Source organism: Apteryx mantelli, chromosome 3, assembly GCF_036417845.1.
Source record: "Apteryx mantelli isolate bAptMan1 chromosome 3, bAptMan1.hap1, whole genome shotgun sequence".
NCBI lineage: Eukaryota > Metazoa > Chordata > Aves > Apterygiformes > Apterygidae > Apteryx > Apteryx mantelli.
The window spans coordinates 12,028,153-12,043,321 of record NC_089980.1 but is presented as its reverse complement, the minus strand read 5'-3'; the positions used below and the strand labels follow the sequence as shown (position 1 = coordinate 12,043,321).

Sequence of the window (15,169 nt, the reverse complement as noted above, 5' to 3'; positions counted from 1 at the left end):
AGAGGCTGCCCCGGCTGCGGGGGAGCGGAGCGGCGGCGGCGGCGGCGGCGGCGGCGGCGGCGGCGGTGGCGAGGGCCCAGCCGCGCCGTTCTGCGTGAGGTAACGCGGCGCCACCTTTCCTCAGGTAAGCGCTCTCCTGTCGATCCCTGCTTTTTGCTGTTGGGAAATCTCGGGCCTTTCCCTTTTTTTTTCGGTAGGGAAGGATAAATACTGCTGTTCGGTTCAGGGATGGCTGCTGGAGCTGAAGGCTTTCTCGGTTGCGCTGGGCGGGCAGGGTCGGGCCTCGGGGGGCTGGGGGTCAAGCTCGCTCCTCCGTCCCCAAAGTAACCCCCCCCCCCCAGCACTACGCCATGGGGCGGCTGCACGCTTCTGCACAGCCTGGGCGCAAGGCAGCTGCTCCGCAGCCGCTTGGAAACCCCAGAGGGTTTGGAAACGACGTAGAGGCTAGAGGATGAATGGTGGTTAAATACTGAGGTCGTCCATGAACGATCTGGAGAAGTTAGAGTCACCAGAAAAACGGGGTCTGTTACAATCAGAGAGCTTCATGTAGACGGTTGTGTCTCCTACAAGTATTTTTTGTAGGTCAGTCCTGTATCACAACTAACATAGGTCTGGCTCTCTTTTTTTGGGAAGGGATGACTCCTTACTGTGACACGAGAGGGGGGGAAAAGACCATAATCAGATAGTTAAGGAAGATCTACAGCAAGCAGGAAAGGAATTTCAACAGAACAGTTAGAAAAACCAATTTGTTCCTTCAATATCTGGTTTTATTTTGAAAGAGCTATCTCCCGGTGACAAGATGCCGCTCTGCAGGCATGCCCTGCTTGAGGAAGGGCAGCTTTCTGAAGGCAGCGGACTGCAAGCACAACTCACCTTCTAACACCTTGTTTAGCAAAGCCCTGGGCCATTTCTTCCAAACTCCGTTTCCTGAACTAGACATGTGAATTACTAGCAAGTCCGTGTAAAGCCACATGCTCCGAATAGCTGATGTCGTTTTGGCTCATTTGCAGAAAAATGTCCTTAATAGGCTCAGTTCCCTGCTGCTCCTTAGCTGCTCCTGGGACTTGTGTCTCTGGCTGCCCTGTGAGTAATCAGCTGTGCTCTTCCTACATGCCCGGGCGAGGGCGGCATCCCATGAAAGGCTCGGAGGGGTTCCCGAGGAGAGGTGGAAAAAATACTGTAGCATTGCGTTGCCTGGTGGACGCGGAGGGTATCCGCGGCAAGGAAGGCAGCAGCCCGTGCCAAGGGTCTTGATGGGGGTGGCACAGCGCGGGGTCCAGGGCCGTGGCGCAGGGTTGAGAGCCACGGTGTGGGCCACGACACGTGCAGTGCCCTCCTGGGGCGCTCCTCTCCTGCTGGAGGTGGTCACCGCTCCCGGCCGCGAGACCCCTGCCGTGAAATCCGGCTGTTCGGCCCCGGCCACTCTGGCCTGGAGGTGCTCCCGCTGGCAGGGCTGGGCTTCAGGCTGCTTCTTCCCTCCCTAGAGACTCCCTTGCTGAGGATCTGTGGGGCCTGTACACCCCCCCCCACCCCCAGCAGAGAGGGAGGAAATGCAGGTGCCAGTTTTACCGAGAATAAACGGGATTTCCCAAATCGGGTCTGCTGCAGGGCAGGATACCCCTGGAGAGGGCCGGGCCAGGGCAGCCCTCCTTGCCAAGAGGGAGAGGAGCAGCGAGGAGGGCTTGCAGCTTTTGTACACCTCACTCTTTCTACCCGAAATGCCATTGGCGCCAGGCCAGGCTGTGGTGCCTGTGCACCAAGCACCCCGTACTTGGTAGGGGCAAACTCTTCCCTATGTACCGGGCCCAGGTCTCCAGTGCCGTGCTGCCACGCGGCATGGGTCGCCCAGTGTGGGCTCACCTGGCATCACCAAAGGCCTTGCTGGTGTGCAACCCCAAGACCTGGCCCTCCCCAGCAGCAGCAAAGGGGACCTGGCATCTTAGGGACCCCAGTCCGACTGTCACCGGAGATATATGCCTTGCAACCACCTCTAGAAATCTTTTTAAAATAGCTTGGCTTTGGTTTAGGGCTTGGGGATGTTTTTTTTTTTAATCTTTGCTGGGAGGGGAGCTTGGCGCCAGCCTCCCCTGAGCCAGCGCAGGCATGGCGCCTGGCCGCAGCAGCCCGCAAAGCTCTGCACAGTAGCGTGGCCTCCAGCCGGGTGCCCGGGGTGCCCTCAGGGTGGCAGCTGCCATGCAGGGTCTGGGCGTCACATGGGCACACAGAAAACGTGCCGGTTAGCCCTAAACATGGTGCCTCAGTTCTGTCCCTTGCGCTCCGGCCCCCTGCCCACAGGCCCTGCTGCTGGCACGCGCAAGGCAGCTCGGTGAGCTCTCCCTCGTGGGCTGCCGCAGCCCGATTTACCGAGGCTCTTGAATCCTGACGTCTTCCCAGAGGCCTGTGGCTCCCCTCGGCGCCCAGCTACGGAGCAGTGTGGAGGAGCCGGTTTAGCTCTCCACCTAGACGCGGCCTATATTGCGGTAAAGCAGCTCGTCAGCCCTTTCGGGAGCATGCTTGCCTTGTTGTGTTATGACATCTTAAGATCTCAAGTGTGTTGATGGCCTTTTACAAAAGGATGCAGGTTTTGCTCCTGACCTTCTTGCTACATAAAAATAGCTGCGCGTTTCCTCCTAAATTAACACACTAAGCAGCTGTTCGTCTTCAACGAAATTGCTAACGATCCATGAGCAGCTAGCGTTGGACTAGATAACCCCTCCTCCATAGCAGACCCAGCCGTAAAATGTCCTGTTTTATTGGCTTGTCTCCTTCTCTGGCAGCAGCGGCATTACCGGGGGAACTGCAATGGTTTTGCAAAAGCAGCTGTCCAACACGATGGTTAAGAGGGAAGGTTGGGCGTGATGACCTAAAGGATACAAAGAAAGGGGGGGACCCGGGGGGATCCAGGGGGACCCGGTGCAGCCAGCACTGGCTCAGCGCCCCCGGAGCCCACTGGGGCTGTAGTTGCTGCCGCCCCCTCGGAGCCGGTTTCCTCTGGGGGCCACGGGCCCCACTGAGCCCTTCCCCGCCCGGGGAATATCTGGTCAGGGGGGTTGGATGTTGTGGGGGGTATCTTTGTGTTTGTGTCCCCCCCGTCACTTCCTGACTTTAGCGGCGGAGGCGGTCGGAGAAGCTCCGTGCCCAGCCGCAACCCCAGCCCATCACCTCGCCTCGGGGCTCGGGCGCTGCCGGCCGCCGGCCCTGCCGCCCCCCGCCTTGCACCTGCGGAAACCCGCTGCAGTGGCTGGGGCTTTTCTCTTGGGGTGAAGGCGCATCGGCAGCGGTGGCAGGCGGCCCCCGACCGGTGGCAGGCAGGGAGCGGGCTGAACGCCGGAGCCCAGCTCCGACCTCCGCCGCGGCGGCTCCGCCAGCCCCGTTTGCCAGGCAGAGCCGGGCGCGGGAAGCGGCACCGGTGCATTGCAGGGAGGGCACCGGTGCATTGCAGGGAGGGCAAGCCGTGCATTTCACTGCGGGGCCCCCGGCCGCTTTACGGGGCCGTCGGCGCTCCGCTGCCCCGAGCGGCGAGAGCGGTGGGGTTTCCAGCGGGCTCCTTTCCGCACCGCCCGGAGCAGAGAGGGAGCTGGGGGGGGGAGGTCCCCCTCCTCTCCGCCCTGCCTCCGCGTACTCCCCGTCCCTCGACGTGGGCGCCTTCATCAGCTCCCGCTGGCACGACGTCTCCCCCCTCCTCCTCTCCACACACCCACGCACTCTTCCCCATCCCTCCTCCCCGCCACGCCGCAGCGGAGTGGTTTTGCAGCCTGTGCAGCTCCCAACGAAAAGCGGTGATTTTAATCCTTTTTTTCTTCTTCTTCTTCTTCTTCTTTCTTTCTTTCTCCTCTTCTTTTCCTCCGGAGCGGACCCGCTTGGAGGAAGCCGATCCCGTGGCCGCGCAGCCGCCGGCCGAGCGGGGAGGATGGCCGGGGGGCGCCGCGCTGCCCCGCGCGTCCCGGGACTGCTCCTCCTCTTGCGTGAGTACCGCCAAGCCCGCTCTGTCGCGATACGGAGCCCCGTCGCGATGAGGCGGCCGGTCGCGGTGCAACAGACCCCGCTGCTTAGCGCCGGGTCTATTGCACCGCGGCCGGCTGCCTCATCGCGACTTTCTATCTTGTCGCGACCGGGATGCCCCATCGCGACCGGGTATCTTCTTGCTCTTAAAATAAAGCCGATTAATTCGGCGGGGGGGGGGGGGGGGGGAAGGCGAGAAAGGGAAGGCAGAAACTCAGGGCAAAGGTCCGCGGGGCCGGTGCCGCTGAGCGCCGTTCTGCCCGCAGACGCCGCCGCCCGCCTGGCCGCCGAGCAAGAAGTTGAGAATCTCTCTGGGCTCTCCCCGAACCCCGAAAAGGACATTTTTGTGGTGCGGGAGAACCGGACGACGTGTCTCATGGCGGAATTTGCCGCGAAGTTCATCGTCCCTTACGACGTGTGGGCCAGCAATTACGTGGATGTGAGTGGAGGGGGCCGGGGCCGGGGTCGGGGCCGGGGCCGGGGCCGGGGCCGGACCGGGCCGGGGAGATGCGGAGGCGGCGGCAGGCGGCCCGCCGCGGCTCGGGGTTGCAGCCCGGCAATCCCGGCGCTCTGGCTGCGCCGCTGCACGTTGCCACGGCAATGCCGGGCTGGGGGGGGGGGTGGAATCCGCCGGCAGTTTTGGAAAGTCCTCTAGCACCGCCGGAGGCTTTTAGCCCGTGCAAAGCTCTTCCCCGGCGAGGGCCGGGCCGGGGCGGCCGCGCAGCCCGGGCGCCCCCCGAGCCGCGGCGCTTTTGCAGCTGATCACGGAGCAGGCCGAGATACCGCTGTCCCGGGGAGCCGAGATGCGCGGCAAGTGCGGCACCAACGAGTCGGAGCTCGAGATCTCCTGGCTGGACCGAGCTTACACCCTGCGGCTCTTCTTCGTGAAGGTAAGGCGGCTGCCCGGGGCGGGGGGTGCCGGGCCGGGCCGGGCGCCGCGGCTGACCCCCCCGGCGGCCCGTGTCTCGCAGGAGGGGCACAACACGTCGCGGGGGCCGGAGGCGCTCTGGAGGCTGGCGCGGACCCAGTTCGCCTACGACACCGCCGAGCGCACCTACTTCAAGGACGCCGTCAGCCGTAAGCGCGGCCGCGGCGGGCAGCGGGATTCGATGGGGCGGCGCGGGGGGGGGAGCGAAATCCCGGCGGCGGTGAGGTGGCGGCAGGCATTGCCCGCCCTGGAGGCTTGTTTTTAACTGCCCCCCCCCCCCCCCCCGCAGCCTGTGTGCCAGGCGTCCCGGCCCCCTGTGCCCGCGGGCCCAGGAGTTCGGGGGCAGCCGGGGCTGCGGCGAGCAAGTGCAAGGCGGCAGCTGTGCCGGCCTTGCTGAGATAAATCCGTGTATATCTCTACCCCCTTCCCCCCTCCTCTTTTTTCCTCTGTGATTTTGGGGCAGGAGGATTGCTGCTTTTTGCACACACACCCCCCCTCCCCGTCCCCCTCACGCCTCTTCCTCATGCTCCTGCCTCCCTAACCCGCAGCCCCGGCTCAGCCTCTTCGCTATTTCACAGCAGCGTCATGTGGCTTGCGTTGAACTTTGAGGGTTTGAAAAAGATTTGTTGCCTTTCCTGCGGAATCGGCACCTTATTATTTTTTTAAGGTTAATTTTCTCCTTGGTTTCAATGAAAAAAGCGTGCCATTTCCCCAGAAAACACTGAGATCGACATGCACAGCTATATCCTTACACCCCTCTACACCAGAGAGGCTCTTCTTTTCTCGCTAGCTTTGCATGCTCTTGGCTTTTGTTTTGTTTCTACCTCATTTCTCCTCAGAAATGAGTTGTCTTGTGCTGAAAATTGAAATTCTCTCATCAGCAAGTCGTTCTTCAGCAAGATTTTCAAACTTCAGCGTATTACGCGTTTATTATTACATTACGAGTTTATGGCATAAGACACATTGGACATGGAAATGTTTTGCGCCCTAGTGTTTATGTCCCCAACCCGCAATGGCGTATGAGCATCGTACACCCACCGCAAATGGGAAACGGCGATTGCCTTTATGTGATGCAGGGTGAGGAACAAAGGGCTGCAGATGAGCAGCACGGCGAAGGACATCCCTCATTCCACCTTGCCGAGCATGCTTCGGCCTTGGTTTATAAAAATGCTCTTTATGTAATGAGAAAATATTTTCTTGCAATCTATACTTGGGCGAAATGGTCACAATTTATTTTCAGGCAAGACGTTACGGCCTATTTCGCTCTGTAGTAAGGTCCCCAAATTGCACTGCTCCCTTCCACCTGAATTCAGAGCCCGTGCATAACTGCAGGAATTGTTATTTCTCAAATGTGGAGAGTATGAGTCCGATCTGAAGCTTATATCGGTGTATACATCCACGGGAAGAATTCCATTGACTTTGCGGGCTTTAGAGCAATCCTGTTAAATCAGCACAACTGGTACTGCATAGCCTAGAGGAGCGGTAGAGCCCCGTCTCCCTTTTCTGCACGCCCTAGTCGGCACAGCTGCATGTGCGGCAGCCCCTCGCGGTGCGGTGGGCCCGGCTCTCTCCGCTTACGGACGAATTTCCCTGGAGCCGCTGGAAGTGCCCGGGGTGAGCAAGGCTGGGTGGCGCGGTGGGGTGGCACGAGAAAGCACCTCCTGCTCCACGAGGAGCTGCTGCTTTAAGAGCAGCAGAGTGTACGGCCACCGTGCTGCAAACCCGCCACATCAGCCCGGTGTTCGATTTGTTAGCTTTGCTAATAATTTATTAGTCGTGTCAGTCCACCAGAGGAGGGGAGGGCCTCACTTTTCTCCTGTTTCTGCTCTTTGGACAGCCGGGAAGCACACAGCCAGCTCTCACCGGCTCTCTGCCTTAGTCACCCCCGCTGGCAAGTCCTACGAGTGCCAAGCGCAGCAGACCATTTCCCTTGTCTCAAGTGACCACCAGAAGTCAGTGGAGCTCTTGCTGTCCGAAGTCCGCATTCAGCCCTTTGACATCAGCGCGGATTTTGTCTTCAGTGAAGGTGAGGCGCAAGGTGACAGCCTGCCCCTGCATCCCTGGGCGCTCACGTTCCCAGGGCCTTCAGCGGCCCTGGGGGCACTTTGGTCCCAGCCTTGTTAAAGTGTCGCCTCCTCCTCCCGGTGTGTTGTTAGCGCTCTCACTCCAGCCCCATCAACCGGTTGCCTGCCTTGGTGGTCCCCCAAAGGCCTTCACGAGCTCAGCCTGTTGCCCTGGGGCAGGAGGGGGACAGTGGGGATGAGGTTAAACAACCGTTGGTTAAACAGCTGTGGTTTTGTTAACGTGCGTTGGTTCTCCTTGCGTGTGCGTTGGCTTTTGTAAGGCTTCGCCTAGCCGGGTTGCTAGCAAACCCTGGGGCTGCCTGCTACCTGGAGAGCGTTGCTGGTCTCCTCGCCGTCAGCGCAGGGGCTTTTGGCCCAGCTCCTAAGGCTCCTTTAGGCACTGCTGCATGTTTAGGTCAGACTGGGGCTGCTGTGGGAGAAAACGCTCGCAGTGCACATAGGCTGGCTTTAACGCGATTAACGCACGTAGCACGGGTGAAGGCACAGTAACGGTGACTTCAGCGAGGGACCTTCAGGCACTCTGTGCATTTTCTTGCTTGAGGCGAGAAGTTTCTGCTCTAGTCTCTGTCCTTGTGCTAGGCAGGTTAAAGCTAAATACCCCACCGTGGCCTGTCTCTCCCCTCACGGCAGTGTAGAAGTTGCTGGGAGGTACGTGGGTAGTGGGGGACATATGTGTGGGGAACCGCTTGCGGGAGCACGAGCAGGAGGGAGGCAAGACAAGGATGGAGGCAGCAGCTCAGCAGGAGAAGGCCTTCGAGCCCCACCGGTTTGAGTCTTCTCTGAAATGATGAGCTGCGCACCTTGCAATTTACTTTTAAGAGTCATAAGCACTTGGGAAGAGCCTTGTAGTCCGGACAGGGTGCATCATGGACATGCCTTGCCGGGGAAACACGTGAGGCAGTCAAGTGGGACTCGGGAAAGTCTAATGGGCCCCTTGGCCATGGGCGTCCTCGGTGGCCCGGGGCGCATCGCGCTCTCCCCCAGCCCCCAAGGTTTTCTCTCCCCTGCCGTGGGGGAGAGGCGAGCTGCGCAGCGGGGTGAGGATGCCTCCCTGCAGGTCTTGGCGGGGGCTGCGGCAGGCTGGGGGCCGCCCTCGCTCCCCGCCGCGTGGCCTGCTGAGAGCAGAGAGAGGGATCACGGTCTGCAGTGAAAATGGCCCGCGATGCTGCGAGGAGCGGCTGTGCTGCATGTGCAGGGCGGGAGAAGCCGGGGACGAGCAGGCACCGCGCTGCCGACGGCTCCTCCGCCCGTCCGGGTGCACGGGGCGCCTCCGATACCACACACGTGGGAGGTTAGGCCTCCTGTAAGGTTTCTTTAACGTTTCGGATAGAAGAAAGCATGAGTTAACCCTCGCTGTCCTCGTCAAAGGGGTAAAGCTGTGGTCTCGCTGCAGTCAGCGGCGACGTTGCTGTGAGTTTGGGTGCAGTAGGAATTTCACCCATGGCATTTCTGTGTGGCTGGATCCAGCTCGCTCTCCAGTCCAGGCAAAATTTCTACTGAGCCAAATTTTGCTTTCTTTTATTCCGTGGAATACCTGGAGTTCCTCCCTGACTTCAGCCTGCATTTTTCCTCAGGTTGAATGAAGCAGTATGAGCGTGTTCACCTGAATTAGGACTTCAAGACTAGTCCCCTTTGCATAGTGCAGTTTTAGTAGATTAATTAACTCCATTATTATTACCCAAACAAGATGCAAATAAAATATGTAATCGCCAAATCTTTCAATAACAAACTAGAAAATGGCAGTGTTATTTTCAAACCTAGCATTAAAAACATGGGGCTTTATTATTTTGCATGTGGGAAATACTTTAAAATGCAATAAAAAAACAACACTTACTACAAAGCCGAGCACTTACTCTCATGACTCACATTCCTCTAAATGATGTAGTAAATATATGCTATTATGTACCCTGGCTCTGGCAGAGCTCTAGACGGCTGAATTACTCACGGCAAAGCCCGTACTGAATGGCGTAGGTTTTATCAGTGGGCACAAATAAGTCCTTTCTCCGTCAAAGTAGCACCATGCATTTTGCATAGGCTACGGGGGAAAAAAGGCAGAATTTCGTGGTTTCTTGCCATTTTGGTTGGCACCGCTTCTTCCTGTCCCTCTTCCTGCGGATCCAGGCTTCCTACACTTGGGAGTGTGACTGTGCTGACCTTGGAGAGTGAGGAAAATATTTAAATATTTAAAGTGTGCGAATCTGGACTCAGTTTTAGCTATCGTGTCTGTGTGATACCAAACCAAACTCAGACTTCATTGCCAAAGGGGCCTACCTGAGTTTTTCATGATATACTCATCTGCTTCCGCTTTCAGGTCATAAGCCTATTTTTCCGTCGTTGTTGTTGTTTGCTTTTTCTTTTTCATCCTGGACGTGATGAGGCCCAGGTTGGCTTAGCGATTGTGAGATGCACGTGGAGAATTCCTCCTTTTGAGGGAAGCGGGGGTTATCTCCTTGTCAAGCTTTGCAGTCGTTTATGTTGTTATTTAATGACAGATTTTTTTTTAATTTAATTCTGCTGGACGTTAAATAGCAGAGAGCACACAGAGAAGATGGTCAGCAACGCCTGAGGGAGGTCATCGAATAGTGAAGTTTCATGCGCGGCTCTGTCGCTTTTCCCCCAGGAGCATCCCCCTGTCCGCGGACCGGCGTGTGCTCAGCACATGCATAGCAAAACGTGTTTCACACCATCCTTGTGGGGGTTGAGAGTTCCTGCCAACCCTAAATTACAGTAATTTGCCTTCTCCTTTGTGGTTCATTAATTTCCCATTAGGCGAAATTCCTATTAATTGTGAACAGGCTACATAACATTTTAAAATATTTTAGGATAGACAAAGAAACCTCCTAGATCAAAGAGTCTGGGAGAGGCAGGAGAGCTGGTGCTCTTTTGCCACAAAGACACGGTAGGGAAAGGTTTCATCATTAGACCTGACATTCTCCTGGCTGGAATAGACTGAAAAAAAATTGCAGGGCATGATTGCTTTCTTTCTGAATGTTTCAACTCATGTGCTAGAACATCTTTTTGTTAAGACATTGCTTCCAACTGTCAAAAATATGTTTTTTACCTGTTTCAATGTGAGAGCAGCAGGACTTTTTTTTTTTCATTCAAAGCTTGCGAAAAATTGTCTTTTTGCAAAAATGTTTGTGCACATTTTTCACTTTAAAAGATTGGTAAAAGGAGAGCTGAATCAAGAGAACATATGAATCAGAAAGAAGAGCCCCACAGACACTGTCAGTTCTCTTGATTCTAATCAAAACCAAATTTGGGGCAGAAAGGCTGAGCATTAGCCACCCGGCTCTTAGGAGGTCTCACCTCCCGCCGAGCCACCCAAAGGAGGGCCGCATGTTCTCAAGGGTCCTCCACACCAAATAGCTCCTCTTTGCAAGGTGCATGGCCAGGTTTTAAAAAGCACCCAATCTTATTTTTTTCCTTTCTTTTTTTTTTAAGCTGGTCATTTATAAAGACCTGTCTCAAACCCTGTGCTGTCATGCCAGGCACAAGTTCACCAGGCGGCAACGGGTTTTTTTCCATCTGTTTGGATAGCTGTTGTATCGGTCCTCCTACCTGCAGCTGCTGCCGCTAGTGCGGAAAACCGCTTTCCGATTTTTGTCTGACTGATCCGTTTGTTCCGAGGAAGGGTGCTGAAGCAAGAAAATCTGCCCATTTCTGGGGTTGTGTAGCCTGGCGCTGGCAGGGCACAAGCACCCGCCACAGGAACCGTGGTGGGACGTGAGCCTGGGTGCCGCGCCGTGCCGGAGGCTCCCTGCTGCTCTTGGGGAAAGGTGCTGAGCCTGGGAGAGGGGGAGCTTCAAGACCCACCAGAACTCCCAGGATCTTTTCACGACGTTAACATTAACCAGGGGCCCTTGTGCGTTGTGGGATGGAGGTGAAACTCGCCCGGTGGCTGCCGGCACAGGCTTGGGGCAGTCGAGCCCCTCCTGGGTGGGCGCCAGGTCCCCCCGTCGTGGCGAGCAGGCAGGAGCGAGGTGGCTCACGGGCCCAGCAAGCGAGGGGGCGCTTGACAGCTGGGATAACCGGGGTGTGGGAAATGGGGACTAGCCATCGCCCTTAGCAATTTAGGCAAGTGCTGCGATCCCCGCGACCTGGAGCAAAGCACTCGGAAAGAGGCGATGGGAAGGGCACTCTGCCTGCAGAGGGCACGGGTTTGAGTGCATCCCAGGGAGGTGGTGCATCCTCCGGCCTGTCGGTGTCGTAGCTGAACGGGCTGCGTCTCTGAGTTTGGCTCTGCCTCGGGCTTCATGTACACCGTTATCCCCCCTGCCTCCCCCTCTCCGCCTCCAGATTTTCCTTCGCTGAGCAACAGGGAATAATCGCAGTTATACTCACGGCGCCACAGTGCTGCAGACCTCAGTGCCTGTAAAGTGCTTTGAACTCTTAGGATGGAAAATGCCGTACGAACGTTAAAAAATATCATTTTTCCCTCTGAGCAATCAGCATGTGTTTGTGCTTGGTGCTCATCCGTGTTTTCTTGCCGGGCCCAGCGTGGCTGCTGTCCGATTCCCAGTGCGGCCTTGGGAGAGTTTGGACCGCGGTGCCCACTCCGCAAGGAGGACTTAGATGTGTCCGTCTAGGAGGGGATGGTGCTCGGAGGGTCAGAGGTGCCTGCAGTGCTGATGGCCTCTGCTGCTGGCAGCAGAGCGCTTTCTGCCTGGCGGCACGCTGGACAGCAGCAGGATTTGTGCCTGTGCTACCGGGGACTGCTGGCCTCGCTTTGGAGTCTCCCCTGTTGGCTTTTTTGCTGTCGTCATTTTAATCCTCTTTAAGAAGTGGCAGGATAATGAAATATCTTCCTTGGCTGCTTGCAAGAATTGACACCTTTTTGAGTTGTGCCTCGGACACTTAAGTATAGCAGTGGCTTTCTGTGGACGATGAAGTTTTGGCCACGTCCTCTGAAAAAGCGCGTTTTGCACTCGGCAGCCCCTGTGTGTTGGGCAAAGCAATGAAACTTCGACTAATGCAAGTAGGTGTTTTGGAGTTAGGGGGCTCTGAGCTGGGTTAGCTAGCTCTTGTTTAAGGAAAGGTGCACGGGCAAACTCTCAACGCTTGAACTGGTGTTTGAGCGTAGGTGGATATTTTCATTTGGGTTTAAACCAGGCTTATTTCAGTTTTGTGTAGGATTTAAGCTAAACCGCTTTCCGAGCAAAATAAGCATCCCCGGGAGGAGATGGCGGTGGTTGGGTTGGCAGTGCAAAGCGGCACGTTGGCAAGCCCTGCCCTGCCAGGCCGAGAGGGTAGGGTTGCTCCTCAGACACGAGTCCTTCCTGCAAGAGTGGCTGCTGCTTCCTTATACCCATTTTTTTACGTGGTCATTAAGGTCACCGTGACCAGGTAACCTCGGATGCCCTGGGCTGCCCCGTCTGCAGGCGGTGGCCAGGAGCGCCCACCTGCTGCTGTGTCTGCGCCTTGGCGCTACAAGGCTGGTAGGTCTTAATAGCCGAAACTGGAAAGAATTTCATAAAGCTCTGGAAACCAAATTTTGGGAGCTAAATAATAACCAGGAGAGGTTTTTTCCCCCCCTTAACACAAACAAACAAAAAGCCTGCATTGCAGCAATTGCTGAATTGTCTGTAGCACAGTCCTGGTGATTAATCACCCCTCTGGTGAAACAGTAAGGAATTGGAACTGAAAAGGACATTTTTTAGACTGCATTTCCCGTTCGCTGTTTCTGTTTCGCTTCATTTATGGTTTAAAACACTTCATAACAGAATTCCCGCCCCGTTTTGATGAGCCGCAGCCGTTGCGGGAGCCGGTTGCGCCGCTCTGCAGCCCTCGCTCACTCCATGGTTGGTGATGGGAGGCCGGCACGGCGGTGGGAGGCCGGTGCCCTGCTGCTGCAGGGTGTCCCTGCCGCCACCTCCTGGCTGTGCCTGCGGGCCTGGGGATTCGCCCGCTTTTTGCTGCAGGCAGTTAGACTGCAGAGCGTCCTCTTCTAGCGGTTGTGCCAGATCTCTGCGTCTTGCAATCAGCTGCCCAGGGCACCTGTCTGCACCGTCTTTAGCCATGGGGGGAATTAGCATTGCCTTTTGTATGTGGTTGCCTAACACGCAGGGAGTTTTTGTGTGTTTTTTTTTTTTTTTTTTTGAATGTAATTAATGTCTTCATTGTTTTCAGCAGGATTTAGAGTACTGTGAAGAAGAAAATCCAGGGCACTGTCCCTCCTTTAGCCCATACTTTTTTTTTCAGGGTTGGCATTTTTCTTCTTTCTGTCCCACCTCGGCACCCTCAGCTCTGCTGTCCTTAGTCATGGACAAGCAGGATTCCTGTGGAAAAAAGTAAAACATGATCGTGTCGTTAATGCCTGTAGTAGAATGTGTAAGCCAAAGGATCCCAAACTGAAATTACCAGAGTAACTTGCTGTCTAGTATTTTCTGACTTTGGTGACCTTGCCTTTGCAAGCTAAATAGCAGTCAAAGTATTTTCCCTTTGTAGCTGTTGTTATTTTCTACAGCAGTGCTGGCGGGGTGTTCCCGTTGCCCTGCTGCGAAGCACGGCACCATCACTGCAGAGAGACGAGCCAGCCCCCGCGGCACTTACAGACCACCTACGGGACTGAGCTGAAAGCTTTGTGTCTCGCCTGACGCGCAGAGCAGACATACGTTGTTTTGGCTCATCTTCTTGGGAAGCTACTGCTGAAAACACGTGGCCATGGAAGGGCTGAGCTCAGGAGGAACTGCCTTTTTTGGCCACTCTCAGTCTCAGTGAAATCGTGCAGGCTTTGTCCACGACAGGGGTCCCTAGGGCAGACCACCAGCAGGAGTAAATTGATGCAGATTCAAAGTTGAATCTTCTGTTGAAGGTTTGGCTCAGGTTTGGTGGAGAGGTGGGAAAAGCACTGTTAGATCTCAGTCATCTTGCAGATGAGGGAGAGAAAATTATCTTTTAATGATGAACAGGGTAAGTCTGATGTGGAATTATGAATTACTGACATTGAAGCCTCACCTTACCATATTTCTAGTCACTATAACTAAATGAGCAGAGCAGATCTTTAGCCGTGGTCAGGAAGCTTGCAGTTATGCTGTCCCGTCTTCAACCCTGTCATGGTTCTGTTAGTGTGGCAGGGCAGGCTTGAAGAGGAGCTCATGGGCCTGGTAGCGTTTCCTTCCAGGGCAGCAGCTGGCTCGGTAACAGGTATCACCTGCTCCCACCAACCTGGCCTTGGGATGGTGCCTGCAGTTGCCTTCAAAGCAACTGATTTTGTCCCGGGGGCTCCCGAGACGGCTGCTTTGCTCCCTTGCTGCAGAGGCAGATTTTGCTCTGCAGGGATCCCTGGAGTGGTGCCATGATTCATCGCGGGTTGTTTCTTCGGGAAGGCCGTTTCATACTGCGGTGGGAGTTAACGTTTGAAACGTCTTATCATTCACTTCTGTCTCTCTCTCTTTCTATTTCCTTTTCTTTCTCTAACTGCAGAACATAAATGCCCAGTGGACCAGCGGGAGCAGTTGGAAGAAACTCTGCCTCTGATTTTGGGTCTGATACTGGGGTTGGTTATTGTGATAACCCTCTGCGTTTACCATATCCACCACAAACTGACAGCCAATCAAGTACAAATTCCTCGAGACAGATCTCAGTACAAACACATGGGATAGATGACAGGATTGAGCAGCCCAAATATTTATCAGGTAGATAAAGCAAAAGCACTTTTTTCTATGGGCGAGGAAACGTTATTGGAGCAAGAGAGGGTATTCACAACACCTAATCTTAGGTATTTCATGGACATACCCAGTTACGGCTGGGCTGCAATATAGTCAGTGGAGAGACCCAGCTGTCTCCACAAGGTGACTTAGAGCATCTAATTTCTGGAGTCTGGCTATTGCCTATGAAAGTGGGTGGTATGAATACCTTCTTAGAGCAACTGGGCCAGTCACATGGAAACAGAAATACTTCACATGCCAAAACACTGGAGGCAAAATTAGCCTCTTTTAGTCCCAAATTAGGACTCTCACCCCCAGTATTTTGCTCTTTGCACGTGTTCAGCCCTCTCTGCTCACGCATGTGCAGGGAGCAGGACTGGGGAGGAGGATCCATCGCACAGACTCCTTCAAGGTCCCCCGACTAGGGAACCCGAACCACGTTCCTGAAATTTGCACTCCTGTTAATGAAAGCATGAAGGGAATACAAGTGTGTTTTGGAAAAAAAT

At 55.5% G+C, this 15,169-nt stretch overlaps 1 protein-coding gene across 1 annotated transcript; it reads left to right on the top strand.

The window, feature by feature from the left end:
* The first annotated feature begins 2,832 nt into the window (after positions 1–2,832).
* Positions 2,833–14,910, top strand: LAMP5 (lysosomal associated membrane protein family member 5). Its single transcript, XM_067294165.1, has 6 exons — positions 2,833–2,848; positions 4,269–4,441; positions 4,761–4,892; positions 4,974–5,079; positions 6,768–6,956; positions 14,440–14,910. The coding sequence occupies exons 1-6, from the start codon at positions 2,833–2,835 to the stop codon at positions 14,616–14,618; spliced, it is 795 nt and encodes a 264-aa protein (XP_067150266.1). The 3' UTR covers positions 14,619–14,910.
* The last annotated feature ends 259 nt before the right edge of the window (positions 14,911–15,169 follow it).

Coding starts and splice junctions, on each gene's coding strand:
- LAMP5 (XM_067294165.1), top strand. Junction 4,893..4,973: donor TGCGGCTCTTCTTCGTGAAG/GTAAGGCGGCTG, acceptor CGTGTCTCGCAG/GAGGGGCACAACACGTCGCG. Junction 5,080..6,767: donor CTTCAAGGACGCCGTCAGCC/GTAAGCGCGGCC, acceptor CTCTTTGGACAG/CCGGGAAGCACACAGCCAGC.